The 12,277-nt window shown below is 49.6% G+C and overlaps 1 protein-coding gene across 1 annotated transcript in view; it reads right to left on the minus strand.

Moving 5' to 3' along the window:
• Positions 1–3,753: 3,753 nt before the first annotated feature.
• Positions 3,754–12,277, minus strand: part of THBS4 (thrombospondin 4) — a 44,913-nt gene continuing 36,389 nt past the window's right edge. Inside the window, exons 15-22 of the mRNA XM_004766802.3 lie at positions 11,970–12,022; positions 9,281–9,474; positions 8,130–8,308; positions 7,448–7,496; positions 7,154–7,350; positions 6,404–6,576; positions 4,512–4,651; positions 3,754–3,978 (exon numbers count right to left, since the gene is read on the minus strand). Of these exons, the coding sequence (XP_004766859.2) occupies positions 3,917–3,978; positions 4,512–4,651; positions 6,404–6,576; positions 7,154–7,350; positions 7,448–7,496; positions 8,130–8,308; positions 9,281–9,474; positions 11,970–12,022 (1,047 nt within the window). The 3' untranslated portion in view covers positions 3,754–3,916. The remainder of the gene's footprint in view (positions 3,979–4,511; positions 4,652–6,403; positions 6,577–7,153; positions 7,351–7,447; positions 7,497–8,129; positions 8,309–9,280; positions 9,475–11,969; positions 12,023–12,277) is intronic.

Here is a 12,277-nt window from a genome sequence, read left to right on the forward strand (position 1 = left end):
ACATGTAATGTGTACATTTAAGCATTACGACTTGTTAATTGGAGACCTTTGTAATAGAAGATGGCCATCGTAGTGATATTTAGCACTTCTATCATGTTATGTAATTATTCTTTCCTTTTGGCAGTTGGGATAATTAAGTTTTAGTCCCTTAGTAGTTTGATGATTGTAGCACAATACTGTCTATACTCATTATACTATACTTCAGATCTCTGTGACTTATTTACTACTACTTATTTGCAAGTTTGTACTCTTAAACACCATCAATCTTATCCCCCCTACCCCATCCTTTGGCAAGTACCATTTTACTCTGTGTTTTGGGAGTTTGATGTTTTTAGGTTCCACATGTAAGTGATATCATATGTAAGTACTTCTCTTTCTCTGACTTATCTCACTTAGAATATTGTGCTCAAGGTCCGTCATATTGTGGCAAATGGCAGGATTTTCTCCTTTCTTGGGGCTGAACGATATTCCGTTGTGGATATTTACCACACCCTTTCCATCCTCTCATCCACTGACAGGCATTCAGGTTGTTTCCATATCTTGGCCACTGTGACTAATGCTGTGGTAAACATGGGGCGCAGATACCAGGTTGGGCTCCTGTTTTCCTTTCCTTTGGGTATATGCCCGGAAGCAGAAATGCTTGGATGGTATGGTAGACCTATTTTTAATTTTTTGAGGAAACTTGATATTGGTTTTCATAGTGATTGGACCAGTTTACTTTCTCGCCAACAGTGTAAAAGGGTTCCCTTTTCATCAGATCCTCATCAGCCCCTGCTGATTCTTGTCACCCTTGGTGAAGTTGCCTGAGGGTCTTTCATGGGCCTATTGGCCATTTTGATGTCCTCTTTGGAAAACTCTTTACTTCTTCTGTCCACTTTATTTTTTTATTTTATTTTTTTTTAAAAGATTTTATTTATTTGACAGAGAGAAATCACAAGTAGTCAGAGAGGCAGGCAGAGAGAGAGAGAGGGAAGCAGGCTCCCTGCTGAGCAGAGATCCCGATGCGGGACTCGATCCCAGGACCCTGAGATCATGACCTGAGCCGAAGGCAGCGGCTTAACCCACTGAGCCACCCAGGTGCCCCTTCTGTCCACTTTAAAATCAGATTTTTAAAATTATTGAGTAGTATGATTCTTTATATGTATTGAATATTAACCCCTTATCTGATATACGGTCTGCAGAATTTTTCTCTCGTTCTGTAGGTTGTCTTTTCATTCAGTTTCTTTTCCTGTGCAAAAGTTTTTGAGATTCATGTAGTTCTGTTGCTGACTTTTGCTTTTGCTGTTTGTGCTCTTGGCATCATATTAAAAAAAATAATTGCCAAGACCACTGTCAAGAAGCTTTTTCTGTATATTTTTTCTGATACTTCCCCATTTTGAATCTTTTTAAAAGATTTATTTATTTTAGAGAAAGTGTGTGTATGGGAACAGAGGGAGAGGGGTAGCAGACTCCCTGCTCAGCTAGGGGCCTGTCACCTGTTCGTTGTGGGGCTGGGATTTCAAGACCCTGAGATCATGACCTGAGTTGAAATCAAGAGTTGGCCACTTGACCAATGGAGTCACCCAGTTGCCCCAGCAATTCTCCATTTAAATAAAAAGTTTTCTGAAAGTTTCAAACTTTCTACACCAATTTCCAAGATATTGAGGAGGGATGACTAGAAGACAAGATAGTGTACCCACCCAGTTGTGTGTTGGTAAATGTTTGACGATCAGCTCTCTGGTGCCCTGCTTTGTAGTGTTTGCCAATTTCTGTGGTGTAAATATTTTTACCATGGCTAATTTCAGGCTATCAACAGCTTGACAACTAGCTCAAAAAATTCCTCAAAACTTGATGGCTGGCTCTCATGAGCTGTAAGTGCGGGCTTCAGCACGTCACTGGATCTGTCTGCTCTCTGCATGTAATGACTTTTGTCCTCCCAACAATGTAATAAGCTTTCTAAGGGATGCAATTAGATTCTTGATCTCCAGCAGGCTGATGATACTAGCAGGATTAAGGAAACTTTCCTTTGGATATGCTGCTTTCTCAGAGCAATGGCAGAGCTCATGGTGGGGAGACTTGAGGGTGGGGAGGGCACAGAAAGGCTGCCTCCTCTTTCCACCAGCCTCAGGAAGGAGCGAACATGGGAGCCATAGGATGGTTTCGATAAGGAAACCAGGCTCACTGCATGTCAGATCAAGATACTGTAAGAATTCATCTCAGATTCACATCCAGAGCTGATCAACACAACCTCCCCCTAGAGATGAACATATTTCCGGCCCAGGATCTGGTATGTACTTCAATGATGAGAATGAAATCTCTCAAGAAGTAGATCTGTGGTTTTCATCAGACTGCTTAGGAAAGTGCCAGAGACTCAGTGAAAGGGCATTATTATATATGCTGCCAAAAGCATTATTATATATGCTGCACAGTAAAAGGGCATTAAAATGGCTACAAAGGTCTAACCTAACGGTACTATTGATACAGTGGGTGGAAGAGCTCCTAGAGTCCCTAAGCGCTCAGAAATAACCTTCCAGGGAGATACAAAAATTGAGGAAAAGGAGAAGATCGAAAGAGATCTCCAACCAAGTGAACTTGTCCTCCTAAGGTTTTTTTGGAATTGGGAAAGACTTGTAGATATAGAACCACAGACTGGGAAAAACCCTTGAGAGCAACATGGCACAGAAATCCTTGGAAGGCAGGTCCTGGAGCAGAATCCCCCTGGGAGACTAGACAGTGTCCATGGAGGGAACGGTTGTAGGCCTGAATTCGGGCCACTCACTGAAAACCTTGATGTGGGAGATCAAATGTTCTGCATTATGAGGCAACATCTGTCTGTTGGGTTTACATGTGTGGGTAGATACTGCGAAACCCTCTGTATCTCTCATTGGTCATGCGTCTGCCCTTGTATTTTCTGCCTACTGAAATCATGCTCCAACTGTGGTGACCGCGTCTCTCCTTTATTTAGGATTCACGAGACCTCCGGGAATTGGGGAATAGAGGGATGGTTTACTACCCAGCAATATTCTTTGAAGGAGAATTCTTAGGGAATTTGTAAAAACTTGCCAGGCTCTTTGCCTTACAAACGGAATGGTAGAAGGCTAGTGTAGAGATGAGGCACGTCTCTGTACCACACTCATGGGATGTCAGGGAGACCATCATGGTTGGAGCACATATTGCGAGGAGCTGTCTGAGTTGTAGGAGGGATTACAGGCTCCACCTGCACTGCTGTCTCATAACTTAAGAGGCGGCCAGCCCACCAGCCAGCAAACGCTTACTGGGTATTTACTACATCCAGGTACTAAGCTGAGCGTGGGGGATATGGATGACAGTAAGACAGGGTCCTTTAGCTCAGTAAGTTTGCCTTCCACTAGGGGGAGCCAAATCTACAAGCATAACAGGCACTGAAGGTGCTGGTGTGGAAGGTGTGTGTGGAGTGGGGGAGGGAGTCAGAAAAGATTGAACAAATTTGCTCCAGGATTGGTCAGGAAATGTCTTCTCGGGGAAGGCTCCCCTGAGCAGGTGTTTTTGAGGCTCCTTCCCCAGAAGAAGGAAGCTGCTGATGGCACTGTTAGCCTTTCCTGTGAAGGGAAGCTGGGGTGACCACAGAGATCTCTGGTGTGAGACTTCTGACTCACACACTTGCTCAGTCTCAAGGACTGACCCAGTCTGAACAACGAAAAAGATGCCCCTTCAAGTTCAACGTGCATCCCTCCGAGAACAACACACACACCCTCAAAGCCTGAGCCACACGTAAGCAATATCTGAGTAACATGGTTTTTAGAAATTATCTCTTCTTTATTGCCACATTCATATAAAAAGTTTTACATATCTGGACTGGTAAAAAAGAAAGCCACGGTGTATATAAAAAAAGTTGTAGGAAGTTAAAAAATATAGGGCTTTAGTGTTTGGAAAAGCATTTACGGACTGCCTCCTTGGTTTAATTATCCAGGCGATCGAAATTCTGGGTTTGAAACTCTTGGAAGTCCTCTGGGATGGTGTCTGGAAACAAGAACAGGCACAGAGGGTTAGGAAGGCTCCTTCCACCGGGATCCTGGTCTATCTCGTGCTGTGCAAGCGTCCTGTAGGGGTCGCTGTTAGCCCGAGCAACAGGCCCCAGAAGGCTCCACAGCCATTTTCTACCTCGGGCTGCTTTGCAAATTGTTGGCTTAAAGCCCAGGAGTGCTCATTCACAGGCCTAAAGGAAATTAGCAGGCAGAATGGATTTTGAGTGTGATTATGTTTGAGCCATAAGAAAATAAAGGCTGCCTGTAAATTAAATCTGACTGAATTTCTCACTGAACCCCCAAATCCTAAGCCAAGCAGTTAAATTCTATGGGTCTCAATTTCCTCATCTATCAAATAGGAAAAAAAAAAATCTATCATTTACTTCAGTTACACAGAGATGGTTACATGTTAATGAATACAGGGCATGGGCTTTGGGCTTCTGGGAGGAAAATGTGCTATAAACATAAGGTGGTGTTACTTGATGGATTCTAATTCTGATATTGTATAGTAACGAGAATGTACGTTACCATTGCAGCGATACTTGAGGTTGGACCAAATGATGTTTTCTTGGGAGAAGCAGAACACGCCAAGCCGGCCTCCACGCATGGTGGTGTCTATGGTGACCCCAGAGTCAGCCACCAACTCGGAGCCTTCATAAAATCGCACTCTGCAGACAACACAGCCCAAGCCAGTCACCAGGAAACTCACACCGAGGTCAAGGTCAGACCTACTTCTTTGCTGCTTCATAATCCATTTTCACAGGCCTCAATTGTGCTCTAGCTGTTGCCCCTTCCCTACTAGATTGGGAGCTCCACATGGTCAAGCACTGTATGTTCATGCCCGCCAAAATTCTTGGTCTCCAAAGGTCCAACATGATGTTGGGCATATAAACTCGATGGGTACCTGCTGCAGAGTTACACCACACTATGACCTAGGACCAAGAGTCTTGGTGACCTCACTGTCCTTTGGGTTACCTTGTCTAGACATCATGCTTCACAACCACTGCTTTTCCTTTGTTCTGAATGACAGAATCTGCTGGAATCTCAGAATAGTGATCCTGGTCGGGGGGCAGTAGCACTCCCTAAAAACAGGTTTTAGAAATTTGTGGGGACATTTCTGGCTGTTTCTTTGGCATTTTATGATAGAAGCCAGGGATGCTGAAGGGCTTACAAGGCCCTGGAGAGAACAAAAGCTTGTCTTGCAAGCTGTATGCATTTGGAGAGTTCCTCCAGACACTTGCGTAGGTGAAGAGCCTGTTTATAATTATCTGGACCTAGAACCCAACTTCCTTTTACTTGTGAACATCAGGTATTTTCTGCACTGCTTTAATATATACTGAATTTTCTGGGGTAAATTGAGAAATGATGGAACACTTTGTTTTGCGTAAAAAGAGCTGTTCTCCCTTTTAGACCTTAAGTCACCAGCAGAACAATTTGCATTAGAATGTCGCTGCCTCCATTTCATGTCATGGAGTCATGGTGTCTAGGCATTGGCGTGATTTTGTTAAACATTCTTATTTGTCTGTTATAGGGGTTAGGGATCAGATTGTATTTTCTACAGTTTCATTCTGGGACAGAAAAGGAGGCCCTAGCCTTCACAGGGCTGAGACCACGATCATCTATCTCCCTGTGTGACAAACAGTACATTGGACTTAATGTCTCACAGAAGAAGAAAACGTGAACTAGCGGTCCTGATTGTTTTTCCACGAGGCTGCCTTCCTGCCCTGGTCAGGAGACCATGATGAGTACTCCTTCCTCAGTGTGCTACGTCAGAGGCCTCCGTGTTGATCTGCAAGTCTGAGGACTGAGAGTAAGTACATGGTCTCAGTTTCAAGGATGCAGCCTAAGCCATCCGCGGCTGCTGAGAATAGTTTTGAGTGTTTTTCAATCGTTCTAGAGGGAAAGGAGGCAGATTGTGTGGGCTCCCAGGAAAATCAGTTCCTGCCCCATGTGGGAAGGCCTGGCAGCGAGGAGAACAAGGTAAAATGAGATCCTGGCATGGCCTTCACGGTGTTTCTAGTCCAGCAGGGAAGGACCATAGGGACTCACGGCAGTGCACCGTGACCTCTTCATGAATAAGCTGCCATCCAGGGCAGGGGTGGAGGGGAGGCTGAACCCCATCTCCCCCACACTGGTCGGCATGGCAGAAAGGGGAGCATCAGTTGGGCACCTCCATCCTCCAATGCTGAGAACCCCGCCCCTGCCCTGCTGTGGAGAAGGTCCCTCTACCCTCAGCTTGGCCCTAATGTCCATGTGGTTGGTTTGGGCTTGGGTGTCTCCTTCCCACTTCTTTGCTGGGAGCTGTAGCCAGACATCTCGGCAGTCCTGGAGGCCATCCTGGGTCAGCCCTGTGATGCAGGAGTTGGGTGGGGGGGAGCTTTGCTTCCTCTGCCTGGTGAGGAGCTGTGTCCTGCACGTACCTGATGTAGCCCACCTGGGGCCTGTGCTGCAGGAACCAGCGGTAGGAGACCTTATCCTTCCAGCCCACGTTCCTTGAGTCCTTCCATAGCAGCCGGACCTGGTCACTGGTGTCCCCCGTGTGCCACAGGGAGTTGCGGAGATGCTCCCCGGGGCCCGTCTTAGACTTCACAGCCTGAAAAGGATATAGGCAAGGTTCTAGAACAGAAGGCACAGCCCACCCATCCTGGGTCCGTCGGGTGCTGACTTCATGGTTATGATCTGGCTGCCTTGGATCTGGATGAAAGCATAAACACTTAAATGCCCTTTCTACTGAGGTCACCCTTAGTCCTTGAGTCATTAACACTGGCTGACACCCCATTAACCCATTCCATGTTTTTCCTGCTGTGAATCCCTTGCTCCCCACATCTGTCCAATGAGTGCTCAAAAGGCTGCCTTTTCTCCCAGCAGGAGTGACAGAGGTAGCATCTCTAGACCGAGCTGGCCCTAGCGCAGGAACAGATGAGCCAGTTTCTGGCAGTGTGCACCTGCTGACATGTCCCCAGAGTCCCCCCAACTCCCCGTCAGTCACTCAGAGGTTAAGATGTGGCTTGTATGAAGGAATGAAGGCAAGGCCCTGGGTGGGCCCTGCCCTGAACTCAAGCATAAACACCTCAGTTTCACAGATGAACTAAATGCCCTATGGAAGAACAGGACTTATAAGGAGGGTGAAGGGCTCCGAGGGGAGATGACTGACTGAGAACCGTGGCTACCTTAAGCTGGATGCCAGGCTCGGCGACAGCCCGGAATGGCGTAGCTTGCCAGTACGTCTGCTCTGTCTGCTTCCACATGACCACATAGAAGCTGGAGCTGTCTTGGTAACCGAAGATGAAGCCGGCATAGTCGTCGTCTGTCTGGGTGTTCACATGGAAGGTCCCTTCAAAGTCAACTCCGTTAAATGCCGTGTACCCTGGAGGGATCAGAAGCAGGTCAGAAGAGCAGACCAGCCCCGGAAGGAGCTGCAAAGACTGGATTCTAGCGACAGGGTACAGAGGACCTGGACCTACCCACTGCCAGGCCGGGGTCGCTGTTCATGGTCTGCACAATCTCCATGCCCTGCAGAGATAGTGGAAGGAGTTAAGGGCCACCGCAGAGGGTGGAGAAGCTTGAGGAAGCCCAGGGCCTCCGGCGCGCTAGGGAGTGGTCAGCGAGCTCTGACCTCCACACAAAGATGCATTATATGAGCAACTGCTCTACCTCGTTCTGTGCTCCAAGAAACCACAGACTTGTGAGGGGAAAAGAAAATGCGGAACAGAAAGAATTTTGCTAGAACTGTAATGAAGGGTCTGCTGGATCCGCTTCATTTGGGGAGAACATACGCTTCTGATGAATGTGACTGGCTCGGTGACCCTAAAGTGTCTCAGCCTCTCTGTGCTAGTCTGCTAGCCTGCTGTAGTCTGACGAGGAGGATGTGTGTGGGGGGGTGGTCTTTGGGAGAGTGCACGAGCACAGCTCTAGGGCCCGCCTGGAGCCCCATCCCAGCGTGCTCCGCCACACCCTGCGGTGCTCCCCTGAGCCGGCATCACAGACAGGTGCGGCTCTGTCTCCCATGTGAGCCGGCGCTAGTAGCCGTGCTCGGTCACAGGGCTACGGTGAGGAGTCTCTGCAGCCCGGGTCGGTGCCCCCTCCCACGTTACCTGTCCCCTCGCAGAAGGGCTGTGCTGAGAGGCACCACCGCATGGCACGTACCTGGTTCAGGACCACCCAGTTGGGATCGATCTGGGCATCCCCTTCGGGGTCCAGGACCACAGTCTGGTAGGCTCTAAAGTCGGTCAGGGTGACCTCTGCATTCTCCGGGCAGACGTCGATCCGATCGATAACCTGGTCCTGGTCAAAGTCTGTCTCGCAGATGTCTCCCACACCGTCGCCTGAGTGGGGTGGGGGAGGAGGACGGGAGCCGGCTGCCACCCACACACCCCACTGCTCCTTGACAGAGACAGGGCTGGGCCAGGAGCTGAAGGGAACCCAGGCCCCACCCAGCAGACGGTTTTCAGTGCGGGCAGAAGAGCCCAGAATCAGCTATGTCCGTGGTGGCCCTGGGCCCCACCCTGGGGTCTATATGGTGGGCTGGTGAACCCCACTGTGTGTGACCGAAAGAACTTCCTGGGGGCAGAGTGGAAGGCAACTGTTCAAAGCTGATAAGAAACCCTGCAGGTTCTCTGAGGAGACCGGTGTTCACGGACTGGTGGATCTTAAGGCTGACCTTACATAAGCAAGTGCCCCTAGCACTTTCTCTAGAGCATATGAATAACAGGGGAATTATTGTCACCAGAGTGCTTCTAAGACCATGATTTCTAGACCATGATTTCTACTGATCCTTGGGATGAATCTGGCTTGTGGTAGGTTTTGTTCAGCTGACATGGTATTAAAATACGTGAATTAAATACTGTCCAGCTGTGGGTGGACATGCCCTCACCAGCTCACTATGGTCCTCACTGCTGTATCCTGTCTCTGGCTTTGCACGTGCTTTTCCCTATCGGCCCGGCCCCGCAGCACTCTTTGGGAGCCGGTCTAAGCCAGTTGCTGCCATGCCCTTCTCTTTGCCCTGCTCCTTCTCTGTGACTCCTGGGGGAAAGCAGCAGGCAAGATGGTGGAGCAGTTGCCCAGGGCCCTTGAGTGGGAGCATGTGGCTGCTTCCCTGTCCCATGTGACCGCATCCCAGAGCTGCTCTGAAGCCGCAAAGCAGCTCTTCTCTGAAGAGTTAGAGAATGGTGTCTACTGGCCATCCACTATCCACAAAAGCTGTAGCTGCTTGGAGAAGCTCTGGGAGAGGCCTGACCGTGTGCCTAAGGGGCGCCTGGGGGGGGGGTCCCACACCATCCTGGGCTGGGCCCACTTACTGTTGCTGTCCTCCTGGGCTGGGTTAGGGACCAGCCGGCAGTTGTCCGGTCCAGGGGGCACCAGGTCTGGGATGCCATCATTGTCATCGTCGTCATCACACTCGTCCCCGATCCCATCTTTATCAGTGTCCAGCTGGGCACTGTTGATGACCGTGGGACAGTTGTCTGTGCTGTCCTGGTGCCCATCTCCATCACTGCGGGAGAAAGAAGAGAGGACGTGTGGCACCGGTGAGCAGACAACAGGGATAAGAAACAAAGGGTGTTTGGGGGCTTGTCTTTTGTCAAACCCGTTTGTCTTTAGACAAGCCTGGCCTCTGGGCCTCAGAGATCCTTTTTCTACTTCCCCATCTTGTTAAAACAAGTAGATCATATCCTACTTAAGTTAAAGGGTGATTCCTGATGTTGTGACCAGATGCTCCTCTCAGTCCCAGGGGACTCTGATCACTGCCACCCTCCCCCAACTCGGAGAACGTACAGTGTGAATCCTGGCTCAGCCACTTACCAGCGTGTGACCCCACTGTGGCTCAGTATCCTCATCTGTGAAACGGGCATAACCGAGCCTACCTCGTAGGGTTGTTACGAAGATTAAATGCTTATAAGAATTTTTCATGTTACATTTGAATCTATGACGAAGCATTTCTATGTCCTGGCTCCTGGAAAGCCCTGCGGTGTTTTCTAGTCCTCTTCCCATTCCCTGCCCAGCAGACCCAAGGTGGTTCAGACCTGAATGCCACAGGGAGAATGACAGAGAGAAGAAGGCCACCCCTCCCGGAGAGGGGAACGTGGAGGCTGGGCTCACTCCTTCTCTCGAGCACTTCTCAGAACTCTTGTTCTCTGCCCACGTGACAATTGTTTGTTCTCCAGGCCTAACGGCCACCCAAGGATGAGTCTGCCCTGTCCCCAGAGGCTTCCCTGGGTTAATGGAGGCCTCCCACGGCTGCTCTGAATCAGAGCGGATGCTCCCTTCACCCCGCTCTTCCTGTGGCCTCTCCCAGGCAAGGGGGAGGGAAGCTAGAGACGAGTCCATGCCCCTCAGGCCCCGTTTCCCAGATGGGTCCCGGAGAAAAGGAGACCCACCTGGATAAGCAGAAAATGACGCGGCTCCAACAGTGGAATGCCTGTGCCTATAGCAGGGCTGTTTTTTTAAAGGAAGATGGAACTATTTCCATTCGAAGCCATTCTATAGAGCCTTGAACATTTTTTTGCAAAAACAAGCAGTTCCTGTCCTCCTCCCCAAGGTTCAAGTTTGTGGGTATTAAAATGGAGCAGAATGAGTCAGTTGTTTTAGACAAATATCTAGAGGCTGACAGGGTAGGATCTCTTGGAGATTCCTTGGATGGCAGTCAGGGCAAGAGGACCCGCCCCAGGGAAAATTCTTGATGTCCACCACTTAGGGGGATTTCAGGGTACCAGTCCCACCACCTTCGCAACAATGGTGACCTCCCATGTCAGACTCTGGTGCTGACTTGCCTCTCCTCACGCCACGGTAACAGTAACACAGCTACGGCTTGTTGCCGGTCACCCGAGGGCCAGCCTTCTGCTGGGAGCTTTACCTACTTTCTCGTTCATTTTTATCCAAGGCAGCAAGGCACATTTCATTCTCTCTACTTTGCAGAGGAAGAAATGGAGAGTGCACTTGAGAAGCACATTTTAAGTTCACTTGGCTCGTGTAGACTCGGCCTCAAGGACGCTGAGCGCGAGGACCGAGGTGGGGCTTGCTAGGAGCTGTCCTTTCATAGGGTTGGGCTCGGGAACCACTGTCTGTAGGGCACCCTGGGAGAGGCAGTTGGGAAGGGAATCCCTCCTTCTTCCTGCCCTGCCTTCCCAAATCCCTTACCTCTCACATCCCTGTCCTGCTACCTCCCTAAGCATTCCAGCTACAGATGAGAGGGGACTGAGCCCTTCTGACTGCAGGCGCCCTCAAGGCCGACGTGCTCTTGTCTACGTTCCTGGTGACGTTCCTGGTGACGATCAGATCCTGGATCTGATCCAGCCCTGTGTCTTAATACAGGACTCTCTCCATGTGGGGCTAGGAGGGTTGACAAAACTCGCTTGCCCAGAACACTACCCCCCAAATAACAGATACAGAATGAGCAAATTCCAAGGACCATGAAATCCCGGCGCTCCCTCAGCCAACTGTCTATTCGGGGATCATGGGGAAGCCTTCCTGAGCTCAAAGAGTACAATAATAAAACCACTAACCCTATCAAATGCTTCTATGTAAGGGAAACTGTAATGTGCACTCTGTCCATTAACTCAGTCTTCACAAAAGACCTATGAGCTACATGTCACTGTCATCCCCATTTTTCCGGTAAGCTTTCTGGGGCACAGAGACCAGTGACTTGCTTAAGCCTAGCCCATTTGTAAGTGAAGGGCCTGGGGTGTGCATCTAGCAAGTCCTCCAGACCCCAGCTCTGAAGCACGATGGCCCTCGGCCTCTCTTGTAATACAGTCTCACTCGCTGGAGTGCCCCGAGGCCCCTCCTGACCCTGTCACCCCGCTATGGAGAACTTTCAAAGAGGTGTGGTGACCCTGACCAGAGGCAGGGCTACTGTCCCACCAGTGGCTCAATCTCTCTCAATCTATTCAGAGAGATCCCAAAGCCAGGAAGCAGCAGCAAGCTCTGAAGGCTAAAATAGTCTCGAATTTTTCATCTGGCCCTGATGCAGCTGGGGTAAAAGGGTCCTACCTGTCCTGATTGGTGTCACAGGAGTCCCCAACCAGATCGTTATCCACATCAGACTGCAAAGAGAACAGAACATGTTATTTACCCCTGGGCCTTCATGGACAGAATGTTCCAGAGAAGGCAGACCTGGCCCTTCATCCCCGCATCTCAGGAATTATTTCTCTGGAATTGGGTTGGTGTAGAACTGCAAAAGGACAACACCATATTGGTGTAGGCACAATGCTGAATTGTCAAGAAAGCCTTCCAAAATATCAAGCCACATGGCGGGGCTGCCTACACACCAGATGAGCTGATTGGAGAGGGCGCCGGGG

Source organism: Mustela putorius, unplaced genomic scaffold (assembly GCF_011764305.1).
Source record: "Mustela putorius furo isolate JIRA1106 unplaced genomic scaffold, ASM1176430v1.1 tig00537350_pilon_pilon_pilon, whole genome shotgun sequence".
Lineage (NCBI taxonomy): Eukaryota > Metazoa > Chordata > Mammalia > Carnivora > Mustelidae > Mustela > Mustela putorius.